The 27,636-nt window shown below is 40.0% G+C and overlaps 1 protein-coding gene across 2 annotated transcripts in view; it reads right to left on the reverse strand.

The window, feature by feature from the left end:
• Window positions 1-1,265: 1,265 nt before the first annotated feature.
• LOC311139309 (BAR/IMD domain-containing adapter protein 2-like 1) overlaps window positions 1,266-27,636 on the reverse strand; it is a 52,484-nt gene continuing 26,113 nt past the window's right edge. Inside the window, exons 7-15 of one of the 2 annotated variants that reach the window (XM_084174188.1) lie at window positions 22,197-22,349; window positions 16,596-16,751; window positions 13,174-13,306; window positions 12,248-12,467; window positions 10,209-10,244; window positions 6,061-6,120; window positions 4,138-4,291; window positions 2,218-2,258; window positions 1,327-2,093 (exon numbers count right to left, since the gene is read on the reverse strand). In XM_084174188.1, coding sequence (XP_084030314.1) covers window positions 2,021-2,093; window positions 2,218-2,258; window positions 4,138-4,291; window positions 6,061-6,120; window positions 10,209-10,244; window positions 12,248-12,467; window positions 13,174-13,306; window positions 16,596-16,751; window positions 22,197-22,349 — 1,026 coding nt within the window. In that variant the 3' untranslated portion in view covers window positions 1,327-2,020. Of the gene's footprint in view, window positions 2,094-2,217; window positions 2,259-4,137; window positions 4,292-6,060; window positions 6,121-10,208; window positions 10,245-12,247; window positions 12,468-13,173; window positions 13,307-16,595; window positions 16,752-22,196; window positions 22,350-27,636 lie in introns of both variants that reach the window. The other variant, XM_084174189.1, reaches the window with a different exon arrangement.

Here is a 27,636-nt window from a genome sequence, read left to right on the forward strand (position 1 = left end):
TAGTGGGGGCTGAGTAGACTTCTTTATGATTAAATTAATTTTAAAAATGATATATCTAAGAATGTGTTTAAAATGTATGCATAAATAGTAGCCTCCCCATTGAGAAATGGTTACGTAATAATGAAAAAATAAATATGGCAAACAATTGAGCCCTTCTTTCCCCAACTAGTATCTCTGTCCCTCATTCCCACAACTACTACAGACAGAATACAGTGCCTATTGAAAGTCTACACACCCTTTGCACAGCCTTCACATTTTGTAAAAAATAATTTAAAAAAAGAATAATAATTGTGCCTTCCTACCGATGTACACAACCTAATCCACATTTTCAGTGAAAGGAAAATTATAGAAAGTGTTCAAAATGTTAAAAAAACTACTAAGAAGTCTTGATTGCATATTTCGTCACACTCAAGAGTTAATACTTGGTGGAAACACCTTTGGCAGCCAATACAGCTATGAATCATTTTGAATAAGATTCTACCAACTTTCCACAACTCTTAGGGAAATATATATCCATTGTTATTGTCAAAATTGCTCAAGCTCTGTAAATTATCATATTATAACTAATGTTATGGGTATGCTTGTCACCGGCAGGGACTGGGGAGTTTGTCACGATCAAAATAAATATGAAAGGAGCAAAGCCCAGGTAAAAAGTCAGAGGAAACCCTGCCTCAGTCTTCTGGAAACCTAACTCTGGGATAGAATTTAATTTTTTAGCAGAACAATTACACAAATGTTAATGCCAAAGACTCCAGAATGGTTTTCCAAGAGGTGTTGAGTGTTCCTGAGTGGGCCACTCTCCATCCTGACTTAAATTTGCTTGAAAATCAGAGACAAGGTTTGAATATTGCTGTCCATCAATGATTCCCAACCAAATTTAATGAGCTTGAGCAATTTGGCAAAAACAATGGATAAATGTTGCCCTAATAGTACAACAAAGTTGGTAGAATCTTATTCAAAATGATTCACAGCTGTAATGGCTACAAAAGGTGCTTCCACACAGTATTAACTCTGGGGTGTGAAGACATACACAATCAAGACATCTTCGTGTAGTTGTTTGTTGTTGTATGTGTGTATGTGTGTATGTGTGTGTGTGTGTGTGGGGGGGGGGGGGGGGGGGGGGGTTGGGGGTTGGGGGTGTTGTATAATTTTTATTTCAGTCTGAAAATGTGAAGTAGGTTGTGTAGGTCAGTAGAAAAAACATTAATTCCCGTTGTAGATTACATTTTAAGCCAACAAACTATGAAGACTCTGCAAAGGGTGTATAGACTTTCACTAGCGACTGTATATATATTTATTAAAATAACAATCTGAACGCTAAAGAGTCAGGGAATGTAGCCTGGATTTTATTCTGTTTCAGCACTGCCCATAATCATTGTCACTTCACTGCTCTGTTTTACAATGGAGCTGGCTACAATGGAGCTGGTTACAATGGAGCTGGTTACAATGAAGCTGGCTACAATGGAGATGGTTACAATGGAGCTGGCTACAATGGAGCTGGCTACAATGGAGCTGGTTACAACGGAGCTAGCTACAACGGAGCTGGCAATAACGGAGCTGGCTACAACGGAGCTGGCAATAACGGAGCTGGCTACAATTGAGCTGGCAATAACGGAGCTGGCTACAACGGAGCTGGTTACAACGGAGCTAGCTACAACGGAGCTGGCAATAACGGAGCTGGCTACAACGGAGCTGGCAATAACGGAGCTGGCTACAATTGAGCTGGCTACAATGGAGCTGGCTACAATGGAGCTGGTTACAATGGAGCTGGCTACAATAGAGCTGGTTACAATGGAGCTGGCTACAATGGAGCTGGTTACAATGGAGCTGGCTACAATGGAGCTGGTTACAATGAAGCTGGCTACAATGGAGCTGGTTACAATGGGGCTGGTTACAATGGAGCTGGCCACAATGGAGCTGGTTTGCTGAAGCAGAGTAGAATCCATGCTATCTGGACATCTTGTTGGGTTGTGATTCTGGAGTGTTGGTGGTGCAAAGGTCCCAAGCTGATCTCTGGTTATTAGACGTTGGGTGCTGATCTGTCATTGGTCACTGTAGGTCTCAGTTTGACAGTAGCAAAGGGATTCCCACCTCTGGAAAATATTTTTAAAAACATTGTCATATGTGAGATCCTTATTATAATTGTACATTCCAAATTTCTCATCAAAATCAATGTGATAGGTTATAGAGTTACAACAGAGTTATTATATAACATACCCCAGAAAGGGAGTCTTCCCAACCTCATTGGGTAGAGAGATCTGTTTACAAAAAGAAAGAAAGAGAAACACTTAAAAGTCCAGATACATGCTGTGTATATTTACTACATGCTGCATTGTCCCCCTGCAGCTGTGAGTGTGAAAGGTTGTCTCTAGTCAGACAGGTTGGATGAGGATGTCAACTATCAACACACACAGTCATTGTATCACGCCTCAGTGAAGAACTCTGGGACGTATGGAGACGGAGTGTACCATAACCTCATGCTGGGTGTCAGGAATCTAGAATGTCTAGAAAGGCCAACACACAGCACACCTCTTCTCTGAGTAGATGGAAATCTTATCAAAACCCCAAGCAAGCGAGTGTGATGAAGATAGTTTTAAAACAGATGGTTAACTGATTACGTAGCTATGTATAAGGTCATTTAGGATGTATAAGCGTGTATCTATTGAACCAACAATTACCTGCACTCTCAGAAAGTAAGTAGTGTTTGTTTTCTATCCTTATCTGATGTTTTGAAGATCCAATCTAACAGGGGCTGTTATCAATCAGCAGAATAGATTGAATACATACACCAATGGTCAGAGTAAACAGATAACACCTGGGTCACTTTCAGAGAATTTAGTTTTTGCACTGCAAAGGAATTATCCTGTTGGCCTCCTCAACCTATTCCAGAACATAAACCCTGCCCTAACACAATCACTACACTAGAGGGCAGACAGTGTCCAGGAGTGAGGGTGAATGGGCAGCTATGGGAGAGGCCCCAGAGAGTGGCTTACGTCAGGGACCATTAAACTATCTGTCAGCGACAAGCAAAGTCACCTCTCCACAATCACATGATCAAATGAAAGGGGGGGGGGGGGGGGGGGGGATATGGAAGAAATTGAGAGAGGAGGGAGGGGAGCAAGAAAGGATGGGACTTCTAGGAAGGAGAGGGTGAGAGCAGATGAGGGGGCAAGGGGGAGAAGAGGGGTGAGAGGTGAGGAAGGGGGAGAGCAGATGAGGGGGCAAGGGGGAGAAGAGGGGTGAGAGGTGAGGAAGGGGGAGAGCAGATGAGGGGGCAAGGGGGAGAAGAGGTGTGAGAGGTGAGGAAGGGGGGGATGCCTACTCTATTACCATAGCATCCTTAACAGCAGTGTATTTCTCTCAAAGCCCTGAGGCAGCAGTTCCAGCACACAAGGGCAATGAGAGGAGAGAGAGAGAGAGAGAGAGAGAGAGAGAGAGAGAGAGAGAGAGAGAGAGAGAGAGAGAGAGAGAGAGAGATGGACGAGAGAGGGCCTATAGCTCTGTACACCATGATTACTTCATCCTCAAACCAGCTGACACAGTGCAGGTTCTAATTGAAGCTGTGTGGATGAGCCTATATCCCCCTTGTCCTCCATCCTTCCTTCTCTCCCTCTCTTCCTCCCTCCTTCATTCCTGCACAGAGACAAAACGGGCAGGGAGCATTTTTTAAATGTATTTACATTTTTCGAGAGCGCTCTCTCTCTCTCTCTCTCTCTCTCTCTCTCTCTCTCTCTCTCTCTCTCTCTCTCTCTCTCTCTCAGTTATCAGTGGTAGCATCAAGACATTTAGGCCCCGTTTCTGTCATAACCCAGCTTAATGTGTGCTTGGTGGTGGGAGTCCATCCCTAACTAGCCCAGGTGAAAATACACAAATAAAATGTCTTACACGTTAGGTCAGCCAACAATAAACCTGAGGAGGGTGGAGGTTTAACGTTCACCCCAAGGGGACCGTTTCCCAGCATGTGTGCTGATAGACAACATCAAAATCAAAGTTGTTCAGACGTTTCAGAGACCTCGTAGATGGTTTAATGTTGAAATGAGTCCAACAAACTGTGATTTTAGGCTGAACTATCACTTTAAGGTGAGCTGCTGACTGTATTGTTAGGTGAGAATGTGGAAGGGATGACTTGGTTCTGACCATCTTTTTGGGTGAGGGTGTGGAGGCGCTGACAAGGCTGACAGGGCTACTCCCTGTCCTGTCACTGTAGTCTGGTGGCGGCAGCAGAACAGGCTCCTCCTCTTCCTGTTCCGGAAGACTGGCCACACTCAGATGACGCACCGGTGTCCCCAAACTTTAGACAGACAGATACACACAGACACACAAACATTAGAACTTTACCTGGTCCAAAATAACCTTGTTTCTAGACAATTCATGAAAGCCCCGTATAGATTTGAGAGGGTAGGTGTAAGCAATATCATAAGATCATCATATACAGTGAGGGAAAAAAGTATTTGATCTCCTGCTGATTTTATAAGTTTGCCCACTGACAAAGACATGATCAGTCTATAATTTTAATGGTAGGTTTATTTGAACAGTGAGAGACAGAATAACAACAAAAAAATCCAGAAAAACGCATGTCAAAAATGTTACAAATTGATTTGCATTTTAATGAGGGAAATAAATATTTGACCCCTCTGCAAAACATGACTTAGTATTTGGTGGCAAAACCCTTGTTGGCAATCACAGAGGTCAGACATTTCTTGTAGTTGGCCACCAGGTTTGCACACATCTCAAGAGAGATTTTGTCCCACTCCTCTTTGCAGATCTTCTCCAAGTCATTAAGGTTTCGAGCCTGACGTTTGGCAACTCGAACATTCAGCTCCCTCCACAGATTTTCATTGGGATTAAGGTCTTGAGACTGGCTAGGCCACTCCAGGACCTTAATGTGCTTCTTCTTGAGCCACTCCATTGTTGCCTTGGCCGTGTGTTTTGGGTCATTGTCATGCTGGAATACCCATCCACGACCCATTTTCAATGCCCTGGCTGAGGGAAGGAGGTTCTCACCCAAGATTTGACGGTACCTGGCCCCGTCCATCGCCCCTTTGATGCGGTGAAGTTGTCCTGTCCCCTTAGCAGAAAAACACCCCCAAAGCATAATGTTTCCACCTCCATGTTTGACGGTGGGGATGGTGTTCTTGGGGTCATAGGCAGCATTCCTTCTCCTCCAAACACGGCGAGTTGAGTTGATGGCAAAGACCTCGATTTTGGTCTCATCTGACCACAACACTTTCACCCAGTTCTCCTCTGAATCATTCAGATGTTCATTGGCAAACTTCAGACGGGCCTGTATATGTGCTTTCTTGAGCAGGGGGACCTTGCGGGCACTGCAGGATTTCAGTCGTTCACGGCGTAGTGTGTTACCAATTGTTTTCTTGGTGACTATGGTCCCAGCTGCCTTGAGATCATTGACAAGATCCTCCCGTGTAGTTCTGGGCTGATTCCTCACCGTTCTCATGATCATTGCAACTCCACAAGGTGAGATCCTGCATGGAGCCCCAGGCAGAGGGAGATTGACAGTCCTTTTGTGTTTCTTCCATTTGGGAATAATCGCACCAACTGTTGTCACCTTCTCACCAAGCTGCTTGGCGATGGTCTTGTAGCCCATTCCAGCCTTGCGTAGGTCTACAATCTTGTCCCTGACATCCTTGGAGAGCTCTTTGGTCTTGGCCATGGTGGAGAGTTTGGAATCTGATTGATTGATTGATTGCTTCTGTGGACAGGTGTCTTTTATACAGGTAACAAACTGAGATTAGGAGCACTCCCTTTAAGAGTGTGCTCCTAATCTCAGCTCGTTACCTGTATAAAAGACACCTGGGAGCCAGAAATCTTTCTGATTGAGAGGGGGTCAAATACTTATTTCCCTCATTAAAATGCAAATCAATTTATAACATTTTTGACATGCGTTTTTCTGGATTTTTTTGCTGTTATTCTGTCTCTCACTGTTCAAATAAACCTACCATTAAAATTATAGACTGATCATTTCTTTGTCAGTGGGCAAACGTACAAAATCAGCAGGGGATCAAATACTTTTTTCCCTCACTGTAGCTATATGTGTCTTACCTGTTGGAGATCAGAGGTTCATTGTAAGGTCGGCAGTAAGATGAGGGAAACCATCCCCGCCTGAAACAAACACAAACATACCAAAATATTAAAATATTAGCCCAATAAAACAACAATGAATAACATCATACCTAATAAAACAGTTATCCTCACTTGAAGTAAGCCAAATATCCCTGAAGGCATGTCAAACACACATTGCGATTATCAAACATATGATAGATTCGCTTCGAAAACACTGTTTCAAGATGAGAAATACAGAAATTGTTTCCAAGTGAGTAAAAATAGAATTCTTTATCATCTCAAATATTATACTAATATTAAATGGGTTGCTAAGAAACAACATTTCTCTGTTTACTTGGCTGTTCCAAGTCCATGTTCTTGACAAGCGGTCACTGATAACTTAACATTAAAAGCTTTCATTCCCAATCTCTCTCTCTCTCTCTCTCTCTCTCTCTCTCTCTCTCTCTCTCTCTCTCTCTCTCTCTCTCTCTCTCTCTCTCATCTTTGACCTACATATGAGCACTAATGACTTTAATGAACAGCTAGAAGGAGGGAGATACAACCGTAGACCAGCCATCAAAGCATGCACACATAATTACTAAGTTGGCTTTGAGCCATCAGTCTCTGTGGCCTCACCACAATAACCCAAACCTCGTCTTCTGAAACACTATTCAATTACCCACACCTCGTCTTCTGAAATACTATTCTAAATAGCACAGACACAATTGATTTAACAATAGGTGGAAAAGTTTTAAGTTCCTCAGCGTACATATCACTGACAAACTGAAATGGTTCACCCACACAGACAGTGTGGTGAAGAAGGCGCAACAGTGCCTCTTCAACCTCAGGAGGCTGAAGAAATTTGGCCTGTCACCTAAAACCCTAACAAACTTTTACAGATGCACAATTGTGAGCATCCTGTCGGGCTGTATCACTGCCTGGTACGGCAACTGCACTGCCCACAACCGCAGGGCTCTCCAGAGGGTGGTGCGGTCTGCACAACGCATCACCGGGGGCAAACTACCTGCCCTCCAGGACACCTACAGCACCCGATGTCACAGGAAGGCCAAAAAGATAATCAAGGACAACTACCACCCGAGCCACGGCCTGTTCACCCCGCTATCATCGAGAAGGCGAGGACAGTACAGGTGCATCAAAGCTGGGACCGAGAGACTGAAAAACAGCCATCTCAAGGCCACCAGACTGTTAAACAGCCATCACTAGCACAGAGAGGCTGCTGCCTACATACAGACTTGAAAATCACTGGCCACTTTAATAATGCCACTTTAATAATGTTTACATATCTTGCATTAACCATCTAATTTGTATATACTGTCTTCTATACTATCTATTGCATCTTAGCCTATGCCACTCTGATAATGACATTGCTCATCCATATATTTATATATTCTTATTCCATTCCTTTACTTAGATTGGTGTGTATTAGGTTTTTGTTGTGGAACTGTTAGATATTACTTGCTAGATACAGTGGGGGAAAAAAGTATTTAGTCAGCCACCAATTGTGCAAGTTCTCCCACTTAAAAATATGAGAGAGGCCTGTAATTTTCATCATAGGTACACGTCAACTATGATAGAGAAATTGAGAAAAAAATATCCAGAAAATCACATTGTAGGATTTTTTATGAATTTATTTGCAAATTATGGTGGAAAATAAGTATTTGGTCACCTACAAACAAGCAAGATTTCTGGCTCTCACAGACCTGTAACTTCTTTAAGAGGCTTCTCTGTCCTCCACTCGTTACCTGTATTAATGGCACCTGTTTGAACTTGTTATCAGTATAAAAGACACCTATCCACAACCTCAAACAGTCACACTCCAAACTCCACTATGGCCAAGACCAAAGAGCTGTCAAAGGACACCAGAAACAAAATTGTAGACCTGCACCAGGCTGGGAAGACTGAATCTGCAATAGGTAAGCAGCTTGGTTTGAAGAAATCAACTGTGGGAGCAATTATTAGGAAATGGAAGACATACAAGACCACTGATAATCTCTCTCGATCTGGGGCTCCACGCAAGATCTCAACCCGTGGGGTCAAAATGATCACAAGAACGGTGAGCAAAAATCCCAGAACCACACGGGGGGACCTAGTGAATGACCTGCAGAGAGCTGGGACCAAAGTAACAAAGCCTACCATCAGTAACACACTACGCCGCCAGGGACTCAAATCCTGCAGTGCCAGACGTGTCCCCCTGCTTAAGCCAGTACATGTCCAGGCCCGTCTGAAGTTTGCTAGAGTGCATTTGGATGATCCAGAAGAGGATTGGGAGAATGTAATATGGTCAGATGAAACCAAAATAGAACTTTTTGGTAAACACTCAACTCGTCGTGTTTGGAGGACAAAGAATGCTGAGTTGCATCCAAAGAACACCATACCTACTGTGAAGCATGGGGGTGGAAACATCATGCTTTGGGGCTGTTTTTCTGCAAAGGGACCAGGACGACTGATCCGTGTAAAGGAAAGAATGAATGGGGCCATGTATCGTGAGATTTTTAGTGAAAACCTCCTTCCATCAGCAAGGGCATAGAAGATGAAACGTGGCTGGGTCTTTCAGCATGACAATGATCCCAAATACACCGCCCGGGCAACGAAGGAGTGGCTTTGTAAGAAGCATTTCAAGGTCCTGGAGTGGCCTAGCCAGTCTCCAGATCTCAACCCCATAGAAAATCTTTGGAGGGAGTTGAAAGTCCGTGTTGCCCAGCGACAGCCCCAAAACATCACTGCTCTAGAGGAGATCTGCATGGAGGAATGGGCCAAAATACCAGCAACAGTGTGTGAAAACCTTGTGAAGACTTACAGAAAACGTTTGACCTGTGTCATTGCCAACAAAGGGTATATAACAAAGTATTGAGAAACTTTTGTTATTGACCAAATACTTATTTTCCACCATAATTTGCAAATAAATTCATAAAAAATCCTACAATGTGATTTTATGGATATATTTTTCTCATTTTGTCTGTCATACTTGACGTGTACCTATGATGAAAATTACAGGCCTCTCTCATCTTTTTAAGTGGGAGAACTTGCACAATTGGTGGCTGACTAAATACTTTTTTTCCCCACTGTATTGCTGCACTGTCAGAACTAGAAGCCATTTCATTAATTGTTCAGCAGTCTTATGGCTTGGGGGTAGAAGCTGTTAAGGAGCCTTTTGGACCTAGACTTGGCGCTCCGGTACCGCTTGCCGTGCGGTAGCAGAGAGAACAGTCTATGACTTGGCTGACTGGAGTCTTTGACAATTTTTTGGGGCTTCCTCTGACACCGCCTAGTATATAGGTCCTGGATGACAGGAAGCTTGGCCCCAGTGATGTAATAAGCCTTAATTAGGATGTAATAAAGGTGTAATAAATCTTTGCAAAAGTGTACTAAAGTTTAACAAACTCTGAAAACAAACTTATTTGAAAAGGAAATCATCTCCCAAATATCACTATACTCCGCAATTTCAATTTAATCCTCCAGAAACTACAGAACAAATAATGCAACAAATATTGTGGTTAAATTCAAATATACTAATTGACAAAAAACCTTTATTTTTTGACAGAATGTTTAAAAAAGGTATAATCTTCGTAAATTATATCATCGGTAGGACTGGTGGAGTTATGTCGCACATGCAGCTAACAAAAACATATGGAAATGTCTGCTCTACCCAAAATTACAACCAAATAATTGCAGCCTTACCGCAAAAGTGGAAGAGGAAAGTGGAAGGGGGAGAAAGTAAGGAACCTGTCTGTCGGCCTTGCATTAAAGAACATAATTGGTTAAGGAAAACTGTGATAAATAAAAAAGTATATCAGTTTCACTTAAGGACCAAAGGATTGACAGCCGTCCCATATAAATTGCAAAATAGTTGGGAAGAGATTTTTGACGTACCGATCCCATGGCATAGTGTTTATGAACTGACACGCAAAACGACACCAGATTCAAAAATTAGAATCTTTCAATTTAAATTATTATATAAAATTCTTGCTACCAATAGAATGTTATTTATATGGGGGATACAATCTTCCCAGCTCTGCAGATTTTGCTGTGAAGAGACAGAATCATTAGATCATTTGTTTTGGTTCTGTCCATTTGTAGCTTGTTTTTGGACACAGGTCCAGGAATGGCTAAAGGATTGCAATATTTACCTGGAGCTAACCTTGCAGATAGCATTACTGGGTGATCTGAAAAGTCATAGTCAAGCGATCAATAATATAATAATACTTTTAGCAAAAATGTTTATTTTTAATTCACAATCTGTAGAATCAATGAGAATAGAAAGGTTCAGAACTTTTGTAAAACATCACAGTACGGTTGAAATAGATACGACAAATAGAAATCCTATATGGATGGTGTTGAGATAGATGGGAGGTATTGAATGGAGTTGAAGGATGGGACTAATAACAAATAACAACAAATACAGTGAGGGAAAAAAGTATTTGATCCCCTGCTGATTTTGTACGTTTGCCCACTGACAAAGACATGATCAGTCTATAATTTTAATGGTAGGTTTATTTGAACAGTGAGAGACAGAAAAACAAACAAAAAAATCCAGAAAAACGCATGTCCAAAATGTTATAAATTGATTTACATTTTAATGAAGGAAATAAGTATTTGACACCTCTGCAAAACATGACTTAGTACTTGGTGGCAAAACCCTTGTTGGGTCAGACGTTTCTTGTAGTTGGCCACCAGGTTTACACACATCTCAGGAGGGATTTTGTCCCACTCCTCTTTGCAGATCTTCTCCAAGTCATTAAGGTTTCGAGGCTGACGTTTGGCAACTCGAACCTTCAGCTCCCTCCACAGATTTTCTATAGGATTAAGGTCTGGAGACTGGCTAGGCCACTCCAGGACCTTAATGTGCTTCTTCTTGAGCAACTCCTTTGTTGCCTTGGCCGTGTGTTTTGGGTCATTGTCATGCTGGAATACCCATCCACGACCCATTTTCAATGCCCTGGCTGAGGGAAGGAGGTTCTCACCCAAGATTTGACGGTACATGGCCCCGTCCATCGTCCCTTTGATGCGGTGAAGTTGTCCTTGTGTTTCTTCCATTTGTGAATAATCGCACCAACTGTTGTCACCTTCTCACCAAGCTGCTTGGCGATGGTCTTGTAGCCCATTCCAGCCTTGTGTAGGTCTACAATCTTGTCCCTGACATCCTTGGAGAGCTCTTTGGTCTTGGCCATGGTGGAGAGTTTGGAATCTGATTGATTGATTGCTTCTGTGAACAGGTGTCTTTTCTACAGGTAACAAACTGAGATTAGGAGCACTCGCTTTAAGAGTGTGCTCCTAATCTCAGCTCGTTACCTGTAGAAAAGACACCTGGGAGCCAGAAGTCTTTCTGATTGAGAGGGGGTCAAATACTTATTTCCCTCATTCAAATGCAAATCAATTTATAACATTTTAAACATGCGTTTTTCTGGATTTTTTTGTTGTTATTCTGTCTCTCACTGTTCAAATAAACCTACCATTAAAATTATAGACTGATCATTTCTTTGTCAGTGGGCAAACGTACAAAATCAGCAGGGGATCAAATACTTTTTACCCTCACTGTAATAACAAGATAACTAATAATGTAAGCATACTGTGTCCATAATAAGTATATAGGTTGTATGTTGGGAGCTTTATGGCATATAGAAGCAAATCGGATGGACATCATGAAAATGATCGGAGAGGTTGAGAGTAGAAGAAGTTCAGGAGCAAAAACAAATTAAATATAATTATTGTAAAATGGACTGTGTCCATAAGGTGTAGATAGTAAGTATAGGCTGGAAGTAGAGGCCTGGGCATTTTTGTTTACTAATTTACCCCAAGTAGGGAAAGGATGGCGGGGTTGAAAAGTAATAAAGGGGAGTATATATATAAAAAACATGGGGGATTGGAAGTGATGCAGACAATTACATTGATGGAAGTTACAATCTATCTGCAATATTAAGCTGATCTACCACCCCCCCCCCCCCAAAAAATAGATAAATAAAATATATTTTAAACAAAAAAGAACAAAAAAAAGACTCTTAATACACAGTGACTTACTGCCAGATCAATAAGCCTTCATAAATGTGTAATAAAGCTTCATAAAGCCTCATAAACCCTTAATAACCAGTAAATTGTGACTTATTGCCAGGTCTTCTCCAGGCTAATAAGCGTTTATAAAGGCGTAATAATGCTTCATAAAGTGACTTACTGCCGGGTCTTCTCCAGCTCCCCGTATAGCCATCCGTCCTTCTCCTCCTGGATGAGCAGTATGATGATGTCACCGTCGTCAAAGGACAGGAGTGTGTCGTTTTTGCCGGCCGTGTGGGGGAAGATGGTCCTGACCCGTGGCTTCCTGCCCACGTTCAGGACAGAACCCATCGACACTGACCCCAGAGACAGGCTGCCACTGTCCTCCATACTGCCCTGGTCTGGAAGGTCAAAGTTCAAGTTCAATATTTTTTATTATCAAATTTCAGAAAGACAGCAAGTACTCTCTGAAACATTTGATATTTACAATAGCAGAGTTCAAAATGATACATGGATAAGTATATTGGGGAGGAAGGAGACATGGCTTATAGCTAGTGATTTATAACCCTGGTCTAAATGGCCACACGGAGAACAACTATTGCATCAGTAAAGAGGGGAATTGGTTTTGCAGCAGAATCTTCTGTATAATTTAGACATTCAATAAGAGAAGATATGGAGAACAAATGCTAGATGAAGTAAGAACAGATACATTAGCAGAATACATGCATCACACCTTGAAGGGAATTAAGATGCCGCCCTGAACCTTCTTTTAAGATGTCTGTATATATTCTGTCGAGCAGACGTACTCAATAATGCCCCAGTGCACAATATCAAATATTCCCAAACAAGAGATTACATGTAGATTAGGACAGCCACTACATTTTATATTTGTCATCTTTTTAATCAATTTGTATAGATCAGATTACGAAAGGCAGCATACTTACATGGGGAAAGAGGTATGGGACTCTGTAAAGCTAAACATCATCTCTGTATAAACTAACAGCTACCAAAACATGTTATATTTTCACATTTTTGATACAGAGTACAACTACACACACAACTACACACATTCAAACTTCAATCCAAAGACTGAAGCTGCAGTAGTACCTGAGATGTGGTCTGATGTAGATGTGGATGTGATGGAGGCGTGGGGGACGTACTGGTTGAACATGTTAGCTAGTGGACTGATCTGGGCCTTCAGCTGGGGGGCTGGTGGGGGAACCATCGAGTCCCCGTTGTTCTGAGGACAGAGGAAAACATAAAACATGAAAGTCACAGTACATGCAATGCATCTAAAAGAGCAAATACCATTTGTGACTAGTTTCAGGAAACTAGGCGTATGTTGCGCGTCACTACTTGAACATAAACATTTATTTTTGATCAAAATGAGTTTTTTGGGGGCGGAAATTCCTTCTGGAACTTTCATCTGCCTTAATAAAAAACGTGTATGCCATCTGTAAATATGAATACAATTGTTAAATTACGAGCATAGTTGGTTTAGCCACGGAAAAAGACAGGAACCTTCCCACTAGCCATGATTGGCTGAGATAATGGTTGGGCTGGACATGCCGACAGATGAGTTTGGGTTGGTCTGCCATGTAGCACGCTTCTGTCTATAACATAAGCTGCTCAGTATGTGTGTAGGTAATCCTTTCTAACGTGGCTTTTTTGAAAGATATCACGAAGAATTGCAAAAGTGTTGCTAATGTTCTCCACTTTCTGGAGAACCGAGTTGTGAAATCAGTGGAATGCCTGGTGGAAGCAGAGTATGATAGCTAAGGAGATGGAGAAAATTCTGGCGTTTGATTGCATCTTCAAACTATGGAGAACTATGGCATCCGTGACAGAATGGGAGAAGCGTCCATCTATGTATATTGGTAAGAGAGTCTAGCTAGCTATATTTTCAGACATTATACGTTTCTAATTTTCTCAAAAAGTCATTTTCATTGCTAGTTATAGCCTAATGTTAACTAGCTAGCTAACACTGAACCTAGTTGGTTAGCTTTAGCTACCTGCAGATTCATGCAGGGTAGTAACGTTATGAGTTCATTGTTTAGTTAGCTAGCTAGCTACATGTCTAAACAAAAGACTCCACTATTTCACTGTACCGTTTACACCTTCTGTATCCTGTGCATGTGACAAATCAACTTAGATTTTATTTGATATAGTGTGTGTTTACCAGAGACGGTAATGTGAAAAACAACATGACCTGCACAAAAGTCAAATTAGAATATAACGTTAGGCCAACAAGACAGTGTCCAAGTTCTAAAATTATCCGGTAGAATGCCCTGCTTTTATTTCGTCACACTCACAACTGTAAGCTATTTTCTGTAATTAGCTTGCCATTAACTTGTGAGTTTATTTTCCTGTAATAATGAATACAAATTAGCTAAAGTTAAGATGTTCTCAGCTATATGATATGGTCATTATTTGAACTGGCTAGCCAGTTAACGGCCTCACATGGCCTCACATGTGAACCCTTGAAGAGATGGGTGGGGCTAAGGCTTAAGACGGTGTGAATAATGCTGAATGGGTGTAGACAAAGAAGAGCTCTCCAGAAGGTACCAAAACATTCAAGGGCCATTTTCTCAAAAGTGGGGTTACAAGTTTATCAACTTTCAAAGCAGAATTACTTTCCCATTGTTCCTCAACTGTAGTGTATGATATACAATTTTCTAGCTCTGAGTCTCTACTTTTATCCAATGTAAAAAACACAATTTCAAATGTTTCTACATACAGTTGAAGTCGGAAGTTTACATACACTTAGGTTGGAGTCATTCAAACTTGTTTTTCAACCACTCCACACATTTCTTGTTAACCAACTATAGTTTTTGCAAGTCGGTTAGGACATCTACTTTGTGCATGACACAAGTAATTTTCCAACAATTGTTAACAGACAGATTATTTCACTTATAATTCACTGTATCACAATTCCAATGGGTCAGAAGTTTCCATACACTAAGTTGACTGTGATTTTAAATAGCTTGGAAAATTCCAGAAAATGATGTAATGGCTTTAGAAGCTTCTGATAGGCTAATTGACATCATTTGAGTCAATTGGAGGTGTACCTGTGGATGAATTTCAAGGCCTACCTTCAAACTCAGTACCTCATTGCTTACATCATGGGAAAATCAAAAGAAATCAGCCAAGACCTCAGAAAGAAAATTGTAGACCTCCACAAGTCTGGTTCATCCTTGGGAGCAATTTCCAAATGCCTGAAGGTACCACGTTCATCTGTACAAACAATGGTACGCAAGTATAAACACCATGGGACCACGCAACCGTCATACCGCTCAGGAAGGAAACGCGTTCTGTCTCCTAGAGATTAACATACTTTGGTGCGAAAAGTGCAAATCAATCCCAGAACAACAGCAAAGGACCTTGTGAAGATGCTGGAGAAAACAGGTACAAAAGTATCTATATTCACAGTAAAATGAGTCCTATATCGACATAACCTGAAAGGCCGCTCAGCAAGGAAGAAGCCAATGCTCCAAAACCGCCATAAAAAAGCCAGACTATGGTTTGCAACTGCACATGGGGACAAAGATCGTACTTTTTGGAGAAATGTCCTCTGGTCTGATGTAACAAAAATAGAACTGTTTGGCCATTATAACCATCGTTATGTTTGGAAGAAAAAGGGGGTGTTTGCAAGCCGAAGAACACCATCCCAACCGTGAAGCACAGGGGTGGCAGCATCATGCTGTGGGGGTGTTTTGCTGCAGGAGGGACTGGTGCACTTCACAAAATAGATGGCATCATGAGGAAGGAAAATTATGAGGATATATTGAAGCAACATCTCAAGACATCAGTCAGGAAGTTAAAGCTTGGTCGCAAATGGGTCTTCCAAATGGACAATGACCCCAAGTATACTTCCAAAGTTGTGGCAAAATGGCTTAAGGACAACAAAGTCAAGGTATTGGAGTGGCCATCACAAAGCCCTGACCTCAATCCTATAGAAAATGTGTGGGCAGAACTGAAAAAGCATGTGCGAGCAAGGAGGCCTACAAACCTGATTCAGTTACACCAGCTCTGTCAGGAGGAATGGGCCAAAATTCACTCAACTTATTGTGGGAAGCTTGTGGAAGGCTACCCAAAACGTTTGATTCAAGTTAAACAATTTAAAGGCAATGCTACCAAATACTAATTGAGTGTATGTAAACTTCTGACCCACTGGGAATGTGATGAAATAAATAAAAGCTGAAATAAATCATTCTCTCTACTATTATTCTGACATTTCACATTCTTAAAATAAAGTGGTGATCCTAACTGACCTAAGACAGGGAATTTTTACTAGGATTAAATGTCAGGAATTGTGAAAAACTGAGTTTAAATGTATTTGGCTAAGTTGTATGTAAACTTCCGACTTCAACTGTAAGACCGAATCGAGCCAGTCGGTCACATTTATGAGAAGAGGCAAGTCTTGAAACCAAGCAAAGAGGTGAATGATTATATGTTGTCCTTCTCTTGTAATAATATTGTAACAACAATGTAATAACTGCCATAACATCACAATCTGACGTCCCACTCACCCTGTTGTAGTGTTCGACGAGAGGAGAGGCTTCTGGGGTCCCAGACACGGGGGTGCGGAGCCCCTCTAGCATGGTCAATACTGTGTCGGGGACCTTGGTGGCATCTTTGCATGTATCCTGCCAGCTGGGCAGCTTCACTGCCAGCAGCTCTTTGGCCTACAGATAGACACAGACAGGTTATAAAGGCATAATAAAGCTTATAAAGCATTCATAACCAGCAGTGTTGGGGGTAACGCGTTACTTTTACGAGTAATGGAGTAAAGTCACGTGTTACTTTTTCAAATTGGGTAATATTACTACAGTTACTTTGTCAAACAATGTACTTTCAGAATCATTTCTCTACCGGGTGGGTGATTCCATGATCCGATATCGACTTGTTTCCTCATTTAGTTCTCGAGCAGTTCTCAAGCAAGCGGAGAAAGGCTGTTTGGAGAAATGTCATGACAGCTGCTGCCCATAGAAAGGTATAGAGGGTGCACCTCTGATCTTTGCCATTGATTGCTTCTGTGATAGCAAAGCCCATAGAGGGATTTCCCGTCTAGTGGCAAGTGTGCCCTCTATACATCTCTATGGGTCTGTGTACGTGCGGTCTATAACCAGAACTGGTGGCTCGAGAGAAAGATACTGAATGAAAATACATTAAATCTGTACAGATGTAAGCCTACAGTATACAGTGCCTTCGGAAAGTATTCAGACCCCTTGACTTTTTCCACATTTTGTTACGTTACAGCCTTATTCTAAAATGCATTAAATAAAAAATAATCCTCAGCAATCACCACACAATACCCCATAATGACGACGCGAAAACAGTTTTTTTTAGAAATGTTTGCAAATGTATTACAAATAAAAAACAGAAATACCTTATTTACATAAGTATTCAGACCCTTTGCTATGAGACTCGAAATTGAGCTCAGGTGCATCCTCTTTCCATTGATCATCCTTGAGATGTTTCTACAACTTGATTGGAGTCCACCTGTGGTAAATTCAATTGATTGGACATGATTTGGAAAGACACACCTGTCTATATAAGGTCCCACAGTTTACAGTGCATGTCAGAGCAAAAACCAAGACATGAGGTCAAAGGAATTGTCCGTAGAGCTCCGAGACAGGATTGTGACGAGGTCCCCAAGAACACAGTGGCCTCCATCGTTCTTAAATGGAAGAAGTTTGGAACCACCAAGACTCTTCTTAAAGCTGGCCGCCCAGCCAAACTGAGCAATCGGGGGAGAAGGGCATTGGTCAGGGAGGTGACCAAGAACCCGATGGTCACTCTGACAGAGCTCCAGAGTTCCTCTGTGGAGATGGGAGAACCTTCCAGAAGGACAACCATCTCTGCAGTACGCCACCAATCAGGCCTTTATGCTAGAGTGGCCAGACGGAAGCCACTCCTCAGTAAAAGGCACATGGCAGCCCACTTGGAGTTTGCCAAAAAGCACCTAAAGACTCTCAGACCATGAGAAACAAGATTCTCTGGTCTGATAAAACCAAGATGGAACTCTTTGGTCTGAATGCCAAGCGTCACATCTGGAGGAAACCTGGCACCATCCCTACGGTGAAGCATGGTGGTGGCAGCATCATGCTGTGGGGATGTTTTTCAGCGGCAGGGACTGGGAGACTAGTCAGGATCGAGGGAAAGATGAATGGAGCAAAGTACAGAGAGATCCTTGATGAAAACCTGCTCCAGAGCTCTCAGAACCTCAGACTGGTGCGAAGGTTCACCTTCCAACAGGACAACGACCCTAAGCACACAGCCAAGACAACGCAGGAGTGGCTTCGGGACAAGTCTCTGAATGTCCTTGAGTGGCCCAGCCACAGCCTGGGATTGAACCCGATCTAACATCTCTGGAGAGACCTGAAAATAGCTGTGCAGCCACGCTCCCCATCCAACCTGACAGAGTTTGAGAGGATCTGCAGAGATTAATGGGAGAAACTCCCCAAATACAGGTGTACCAAGCTTGTACCATCATACCCAAGAAGACTCGATGCTGTAATCGCTGCCAAAGGTGCTTCAACAAAGTACTGAGTAAAGGGTCTGAATACTTATGTAAATGTCATATTTCCATTTTTTATTTTTTATAAATTAGCAAAACATTATAAAAACCTGTTTTTGCTTTGTCATTATGGGTTATTGTGTGTAGATTGATGAGAGAAAAAAAATAAAAATGTAATCCATTTTAATCCCAACACTGGTAACCAGTGACTTATATGGCCAGGTTGGGAGGAGCAGCCATTTAAGCCCCAAGGTGGGCATGATGCCGCAAGGGAGGGCACAAATCTAGGACAACCAATAGTGTCTGTTGTTGTTGATGTGACTAAGTAGGAATTCTCCTCGCTGTGTATGATGATGCCATATCACTGATTCTACCTTTAAGACAAGGTTAACTAAAGAACTAAAGGTTAACTAAATAACTAAAGGTTAACTAAAGGTTAACTAAAGGACTAAAGGTTAACTAAATAACTAAAGGTTAACTAAATAACTAAAGATTAACTAAAGGTTAACTAAAGGTTAACTAAAGGACTAAAGGTTAACTAAATAACTAAAGGTTAACTAAATAACTAAAGATTAACTAAAAGTTAACTAAAGGTTAACTAAAGGACTAAAGGTTAACTAAATAACTAAAGGTTAACTAAAGGTTAACTAAAGGATTGAAGGTTAACTAAATAACTAAAGGTTAACTAAATAACTAAAGGTTAACTAAAGGTTAACTAAAGGACTAAGGGTTAACTAAATAACTAAAGGTTAACTAAATAACTAAAGATTAACTAAAGGTTAACTAAAGGTTAACTAAAGGTTAACTAAAGGACTAAAGGACTAAAGGTTAACTAAAGGACTAAAGGTTAACTAAAGAACTAAAGAACTAAAGAACTAAAGAACTAAAGAACTAAAGGTTAACTAAAGGACTAAAGGTTAACTCAAGTTGAACTAAAGGACTAAAGAACTAAAGGTTAACTAAAGGTTAACTAAAGGACTAAAGGTTAACTAAATAACTAAAGGTTAACTAAATGTTAACTAAAGGACTAAAGGTTAACTAAATAACTAAAGGTTAACTAAATAACTAAAGATTAACTAAAGGTTATCTAAAGGTTAACTAAAGGACTAAAGGTTAACTAAATAACTAAAGGTTAACTAAAGGTTAACTAAAGGATTGAAGGTTAACTAAATAACTAAAGGTTAACTAAAGGACTAAAGGTTAACTAAATAACTAAATAACTAAAGGTTAACTAAAGGACTAAAGGTTAACTAAAGGACTAAAGGACTAAATGTTAACTAAAGGACTAAAGGTTAACTAAAGAACTAAAGAACTAAATAACTAAAGGTTAACTAAAGGACTAAAGGTTAACTCAAGTTGAACTAAAGGACTAAAGAACTAAAGGTTAACTAAAGGTTAACTAAAGGACTAAAGGTTAACTAAATAACTAAAGGTTAACTAAATAACTAAAGGTTAACTAAAGGTTAACTAAAGGACTAAAGGTTAACTAAATAACTAAAGGTTAACTAAAGGTTAACTAAAGGTTAACTAAAGGACTAAAGGTGAACTAAATAACTAAAGGTTAACTAAAGGTTAACTAAAGGATTGAAGGTTAACTAAATAACTAAAGGTTAACTAAATAACTAAAGGTTAACTAAAGGTTAACTAAAGGACTAAGGGTTAACTAAATAACTAAAGGTTAACTAAATAACTAAAGATTAACTAAAGGTTAACTAAAGGTTAACTAAAGGTTAACTAAAGGACTAAAGGACTAAAGGTTAACTAAAGGACTAAAGGTTAACTAAAGAACTAAAGAACTAAAGAACTAAAGAACTAAAGAACTAAAGGTTAACTAAAGGACTAAAGGTTAACTCAAGTTGAACTAAAGGACTAAAGAACTAAAGGTTAACTAAAGGTTAACTAAAGGACTAAAGGTTAACTACATAACTAAAGGTTAACTAAATGTTAACTAAAGGACTAAAGGTTAACTAAATAACTAAAGGTTAACTAAATAACTAAAGATTAACTAAAGGTTATCTAAAGGTTAACTAAAGGACTAAAGGTTAACTAAATAACTAAAGGTTAACTAAAGGTTAACTAAAGGATTGAAGGTTAACTAAATAACTAAAGGTTAACTAAAGGACTAAAGGTTAACTAAATAACTAAATAACTAAAGGTTAACTAAAGGACTAAAGGTTAACTAAAGGACTAAAGGACTAAATGTTAACTAAAGGACTAAAGGTTAACTAAAGAACTAAAGAACTAAATAACTAAAGGTTAACTAAAGGACTAAAGGTTAACTCAAGTTGAACTAAAGGACTAAAGAACTAAAGGTTAACTAAAGGTTAACTAAAGGACTAAAGGTTAACTAAATAACTAAAGGTTAACTAAATAACTAAAGGTTAACTAAAGGTTAACTAAAGGACTAAAGGTTAACTAAATAACTAAAGGTTAACTAAAGGTTAACTAAAGGTTAACTAAAGGACTAAAGGTTAACTAAATAACTAAAGGTTAACTAAAGGTTAACTAAAGGATTGAAGGTTAACTAAATAACTAAAGGTTAACTAAATAACTAAAGGTTAACTAAAGGTTAACTAAAGGACTAAGGGTTAACTAAATAACTAAAGGTTAACTAAATAACTAAAGATTAACTAAAGGTTAACTAAAGGTTAACTAAAGGTTAACTAAAGGACTAAAGGACTAAAGGTTAACTAAAGGACTAAAGGTTAACTAAAGAACTAAAGAACTAAAGAACTAAAGAACTAAAGAACTAAAGGTTAACTAAAGGACTAAAGGTTAACTCAAGTTGAACTAAAGGACTAAAGAACTAAAGGTTAACTAAAGGTTAACTAAAGGACTAAAGGTTAACTAAATAACTAAAGGTTAACTAAATGTTAACTAAAGGACTAAAGGTTAACTAAATAACTAAAGGTTAACTAAATAACTAAAGATTAACTAAAGGTTATCTAAAGGTTAACTAAAGGACTAAAGGTTAACTAAATAACTAAAGGTTAACTAAAGGTTAACTAAAGGATTGAAGGTTAACTAAATAACTAAAGGTTAACTAAAGGACTAAAGGTTAACTAAATAACTAAATAACTAAAGGTTAACTAAAGGACTAAAGGTTAACTAAAGGACTAAAGGACTAAATGTTAACTAAAGGACTAAAGGTTAACTAAAGAACTAAAGAACTAAATAACTAAAGGTTAACTAAAGGACTAAAGGTTAACTCAAGTTGAACTAAAGGACTAAAGAACTAAAGGTTAACTAAAGGTTAACTAAAGGACTAAAGGTTAACTAAATAACTAAAGGTTAACTAAATAACTAAAGGTTAACTAAAGGTTAACTAAAGGACTAAAGGTTAACTAAATAACTAAAGGTTAACTAAAGGTTAACTAAAGGTTAACTAAAGGACTAAAGGTTAACTAAATAACTAAAGGTTAACTAAAGGTTAACTAAAGGTTAACTAAAGAACTAAAGATTAACTAAAGGATTGAAGGTTAACTAAAGGACTAAAGGTTAACTAAAGAACTAAAGGTTAACTAAAGGACTGAAGGACTAGAGGTTAACTAAAGAATTAAAGGTTAACTAAAGGTTAACTAAATGACCCATCCGTGCAGTACTGCAGTACCTTCTCGTGGAAGGCGGTGACATGGTAAGAGAACGTGCAGTGTTTGTCGACCAGGAAGCAGAATCGTCTCTTTTCCTCCAGGAGAGCCTCTCTGCAGCCGTCAGCGATGAACTTCTGCATGTCACTCTGCCGTGACGAGATGGTCGCCATACACTGAGGGGAAGAGGAGGGGAGGGAGACAGGTCAGTAAAGGGGGGGGGGTCAATAAGGGTTAGATACTGGGGGGGGACAGGTCATTAAGGGTTAGATACTAGGGGGAGAAGGAGGGGACAGGTCATTAAGGTTAGATACTGGGGGGGGGGGGGGCAGGTCATTAAGGGTTGGATACTGGGGGGGGACAGGTCATTTAGGGTTAGATACTGGGGGAGGGGGGGACAGGTCATTACTGTTAACAGTATATGTCTGAGATTGTCTCCAAATACCCTTTACGGAAAAAACACATGAATTTCACGTGAACACGTGATCTCGTGATTTAATGTGAAATGAATGTGATAACATGTGACAACATGTGAAGCAACATGTAATAACACATGAGAACATGATCTCTGTGAAATAAATGTGACAACATGGGGATGCAAAATCTCAACATATGACACTACACTATATTACTGTGACAACATTTGAGCACGTGAAAACCCAGGTGACAAATGTCATTTAGAATATTTTACATTGAAAGGCATAATTGACATTCATTACATTTAAACAGTAATGGTCCCCAGTAGGTTTCGTCTAGTTCCTGGGTTTATTCCAGGGACATCCCCAAGGACGTTTTTAGAACATTGTGTCATGGTCCTCTGGAGGTTTTTGTCTAGTTGTGGTAAAAATCTACAACTAGTTACTGTATTTTTACAGCTAAATTAAGGTATTAATGTTAATGGACATTATGCTGCTGTATGCTGATTACTTGGGACTCAACCTCACTTGGGATTTGAACTCACAGCCTCTTGGTTGCTAGCTACCTGAAGTTCCTGTGGACATAATGGAGATTGGCAAGAATACATTTCTGCACTTTGCCTAAAGTTGCAGTAAAAATCAAGTAAATAAAAATATTGTACTGTGACCACAGTTGGGACTCATAACCTCTTGGTCACTAGCAACCTGTAATGTCCTGCTACAGTACAGCTACACCACAAGATCTGTGAGCATGAAAGAGATATGGCCACAGACCTATTGGCAAGAATGCATTTCTGCACTTTGCTAAAAGCTGCCCAGAATCAAGTAAATAATTGTCAAATTATCAACACCAACGTAAAACTAGCACTGCTCAAGGACACAAATCTTTAGGGATTTGAACTTACAACCTCTTGGTGGGAAGTGCGTCAAAGTTTCTGCAGTGCCACCAGGTTCATACTAATTGCTTGGAACATACTGAAAAATAAGGGTATGGTTAGGTTATGCTACAGTGTTGTTCCCTGGGGTATACAAATATGAACTCACACGGTACTCACACGATACAGTTTGGTACCTTGTAATTATAATGGGACATTTTTCTACCCAATATTTTGAATATAAGGTACGATCATCACTGCGCGTTGATAGGTGGGGGCAATGTACTGTTGGGCTCCTTAGCATATTTGGGGGGCGTGGTCAACTATATGTGTATTTGTGCCAACCCTCAGTTTACGTGTTTGATGGTTATGCCCATGCAAGTAGAGCACCTCCTTTGACACTGTGTGTTCTGCAAACTTTGTAAGAGAATATGTCAGTAATGAGCTGCACTGGGAAGAGGTTTTTGTGCATTTTACAATAACTTAATGTCAACTTGTTGCCAGAAGTTGCTGTGATTTTGTCATTTCTTAACTGGAAACTACTTGTCAGTAAGTTATTGTAAAAGTCACAACTTACTGGAAAAATGTTGCCTGTAACCTACAGGACACTTGCTGCCACTAGCACTCCTTGCCAGTAACCTACTGTGCCTTCACTGACTCTTCTGTTGACAACATGCACATCAATTGTTGATTGTCAGCATACTGTAACAGCGGCAGCCTATCAGAAGATTGCAGGCGTGGCTTATTCGAGGCGTGGCTTTCAGCTAGCTCTTTTTGGTCTCCCATGAGTGGGAATGTCATCCCAGTTAATGTGTTCATAAACATTAAGCTTCTACACAGTCAGGTAAAGGCTGACAAAACTGTATGTGATTCCAAAGAAACATACAATAATTCCTTATAGTAGTGAACCTGTAATTGTAATACACACTTTCCTGCCAGACGGTAAGGACAGTGAGTGTGATGGATCAGCTACAGTAAGTTCCTTTGCATTTTACAATAACCCACCTCTAACTACTGTAGTTAACACTAAGTTATTGAAATTTAATAATTACCTTCCTGTGAACACACTGCCATTAAGCTACTGGAAAATGTTCAGCAACCTCTTAACAGTACAGCTCTTGATTGTCACAAGTTCTTACAAAGACTGCAGATCTGACAATTTTAAAAGAGGTGTTCAACATAAAACCACTTAAACAGGTACAACAGTTCCACTGACGGTTGGCAGAAATACAACAGATGTTAGACCATGCCCCCAAATATTCCATGTGTTATCACTGTTCTGCTAAACTATGACCTGGGATTTGAGGTATGCTGATCTGCTGCACCATCAAGTCTGTAGCATCCCCCTAAACATTCATTACCTATAGTACATCTCTGCACTTAGCAACAGAGTGCCATCTGCACTGCTATTTTAGTTATCAGTTATTCTGACTATTCTCTCATCATTGATTTTATTTACTTATTTCAGCAATTTGAGGGTTTTTTGTATAGTTGTCTAATGTTGGTGGGGCATATTATTCTGTTTTAATGTTACTCCTGAATCATTATGATAAATATAATAGTTTTTCTTGAGTGTATTTTCAACAACGCTGAGATGTATTTAAAGTCTAAAGTGTAGGAATACAGGTGAAATCAGTTACTGATACAGACATGGTGGCGTAGCAGGAAGATCGGAATGCTGTGAACCAAGAGGTTGTGGGTTCAAATCCCAGGTAAGAACATGTTGAATAATAATTACTTTGTAAATAAACATACACAATAAAGTGTGTCAAATATGTATGTTAAAACACTGTGTGTGTTTGTTTGAATTCTCTGTCACGCCCTGACTTATGGGACTCTAGTATGTTGAGTCAGGGGGTGGAGTTCTATGTTGTATTTTCTATGTTCTTATTCTAGGTTGTGTATTTCTATGTTGGCCGGGTGTGGTTCCCAATCAGAGGCAGCTGTCGCTCATTCTCTCTGATTGGGGATCATACTTTAGTAGCATATTGGCAATCATTAGTTGTGGGATCTTGTTCCGTGTAGAGGCTTGTTTTGTGTTTAGCCTGAGGACTTCACGTTTCGTTGGTTTGTTGTTTTGTTTGTGTGTTTATCGTTGTAATAAACATGTATGCATATCACGCTGCGCCTTGGTCTGACCCATCCTTAAACGAATGTGACATTCTCACGTGAATCCAGATGTGGAAGGTTATGTGATTACTTGTGAAAATCCATATGTGAAATATCATCACATATAAAGTGTTCCAAAAACACGATATTCCATGTTAAATCATGTGTTCTTTCCGTAAGGGTACTGATGAGGAGACTGACTGTTAAACCATTCAGTAAGGTTGTAATTGCATGCTCAGAAAAAAGCGGCTTGCTTAACTGTTCAGGTCACGTTTGAGCTTATGTTGAATAATGAGATTTCTAATCAAAGTCCCTGCTCTGTCTGTCTCCATCTCATCCCCTGTTGTTAATCCATCATCCCTATCAATAACTCTGCAGAATGAACCTGTGTCTGCATCCCAAATGGCCCCCTTTTCCCAATGTAGTGTATGGTCAAAAGTAGTGCACTATATAGGGAATAGGGTGCCATTTGGGACGCAGTACACCCGCCTTCCCAGGGATTGACTCAGTATTGAAACACCTTAACAGAGCAGACCACGGAACTGATCACACACAGACAAAGCTCAGTTCCTCTTTGAAACAACTCTCACCCTCTGTTTCACCCTCCTCCCCTCCTCCCCTCTCTCCCCTTTTTCCAGTTGTCATGATGACAGTGAAAGACGATTAGTCTCTAGGGTTCTTGTTTCGCGGTGGAGTCACAGACCCTCCTTTAAATGTGTAGCCTCTCTAGTTCTCTCTCTCTCACTCTCTTTCTCTCTCTTCCCCTAATGATGGGGCCACGCTGCCTAAACTATGAAGCTTCATTTCTACTGCAAACAATCACTGGAAGACTGAGAAGACTGTATGACTGAAATGACCGGAAGACTGAGATGACTGGAATACTGAGAAGACTGGAAGACTGAGAAGACTGGAAGACTGAGAAAGAGAGAGGGGAGGAAGAGAGAGTGACAGACATACGGAGAGAGAATGAATTGAGCTCAGGTGTTGCAGCAAATCAAATCAAATCAAGCTTTATTCATTTCAGACATGGAATGCAACGCAATGTGCTTCAAAGGAAAAAAACTAATAAAAACAATGAAAATAAAAACGGAAATATTTACTACACAAACATAAGAGGACAGAAAATACAAAATAATAACTATAAAAACTGAATGACTAAAAAGCACCCTAAGGAAAAGCAAAGCTAAAGGTTTGTTTTAAGAACTCTTTTAAATATGTCCACAGTTTCGGCCCCCCTCAGGTTCTCTGGCAGGCTATTCCAGAGGCTGGGGGCATAGTAACTAAAGGCTGCCTCTCCATGCCTCTTGGTCCAAGGCTTTGGGATAGTTAAAAGGCCAGTGCCAGAGGACCTGAGGGACCTACTGGGTACATAACTTAAAAGCATGTCTGATATGTATTGGGGTGCACAATCGTGGATTGATTAAAAAACCAATAGAAGAATCTTAAAATGAATTCTAAAACTCACAGGCAGCCAGTGCAGAGACCTTAAAACCGGTGTAAGGTGTGCTCTCCTGTAGAGGTTTGAAAAATACAGATGTGGGGAAATTCCATTACAGATCCATGCTACTTCATCTTTCTATTAAAAGGTATTTATGCATTACTTTGGAGTGAGCAGGTTGTTTTCTTTTTCATCCATTTCTATCCATTTCAACTGAACCACATTAGATCACAGTAGATCACAGTAGATCAAAACTAAATACAGTCTGATACATGTGTATGGGTCTACTAAGTGTGTATGGGTTGGCCCTTATCTAATCAACAGGTATCATATTCATAGGACAGTGACAAACCATTCACACTACATAAGAGGAGGGAGTTTCTGTCCACATAGCAAGCCACAATACATTACTGTCTATTAGTTTTACCAATATCAGACTAGATTACAGCCTTCTTTTTAAATGGTGCCATTCATAGGCAAATATAATATACATGCTGAAACAAAGATGGTTAACAACAAGATTACAACGAAGAAGCCATTAAGAAGAGATCATGAAATTGAATAGAGAGAGAGAGAAGACTCTCCTCTTCCAAACCTCCAGTTAGCTAGCACTTCTGGGATATAG

The sequence above is a fragment of the Coregonus lavaretus genome (assembly GCF_964263955.1).
Source record: "Coregonus lavaretus genome assembly, chromosome: 1".
Lineage (NCBI taxonomy): Eukaryota > Metazoa > Chordata > Actinopteri > Salmoniformes > Salmonidae > Coregonus > Coregonus lavaretus.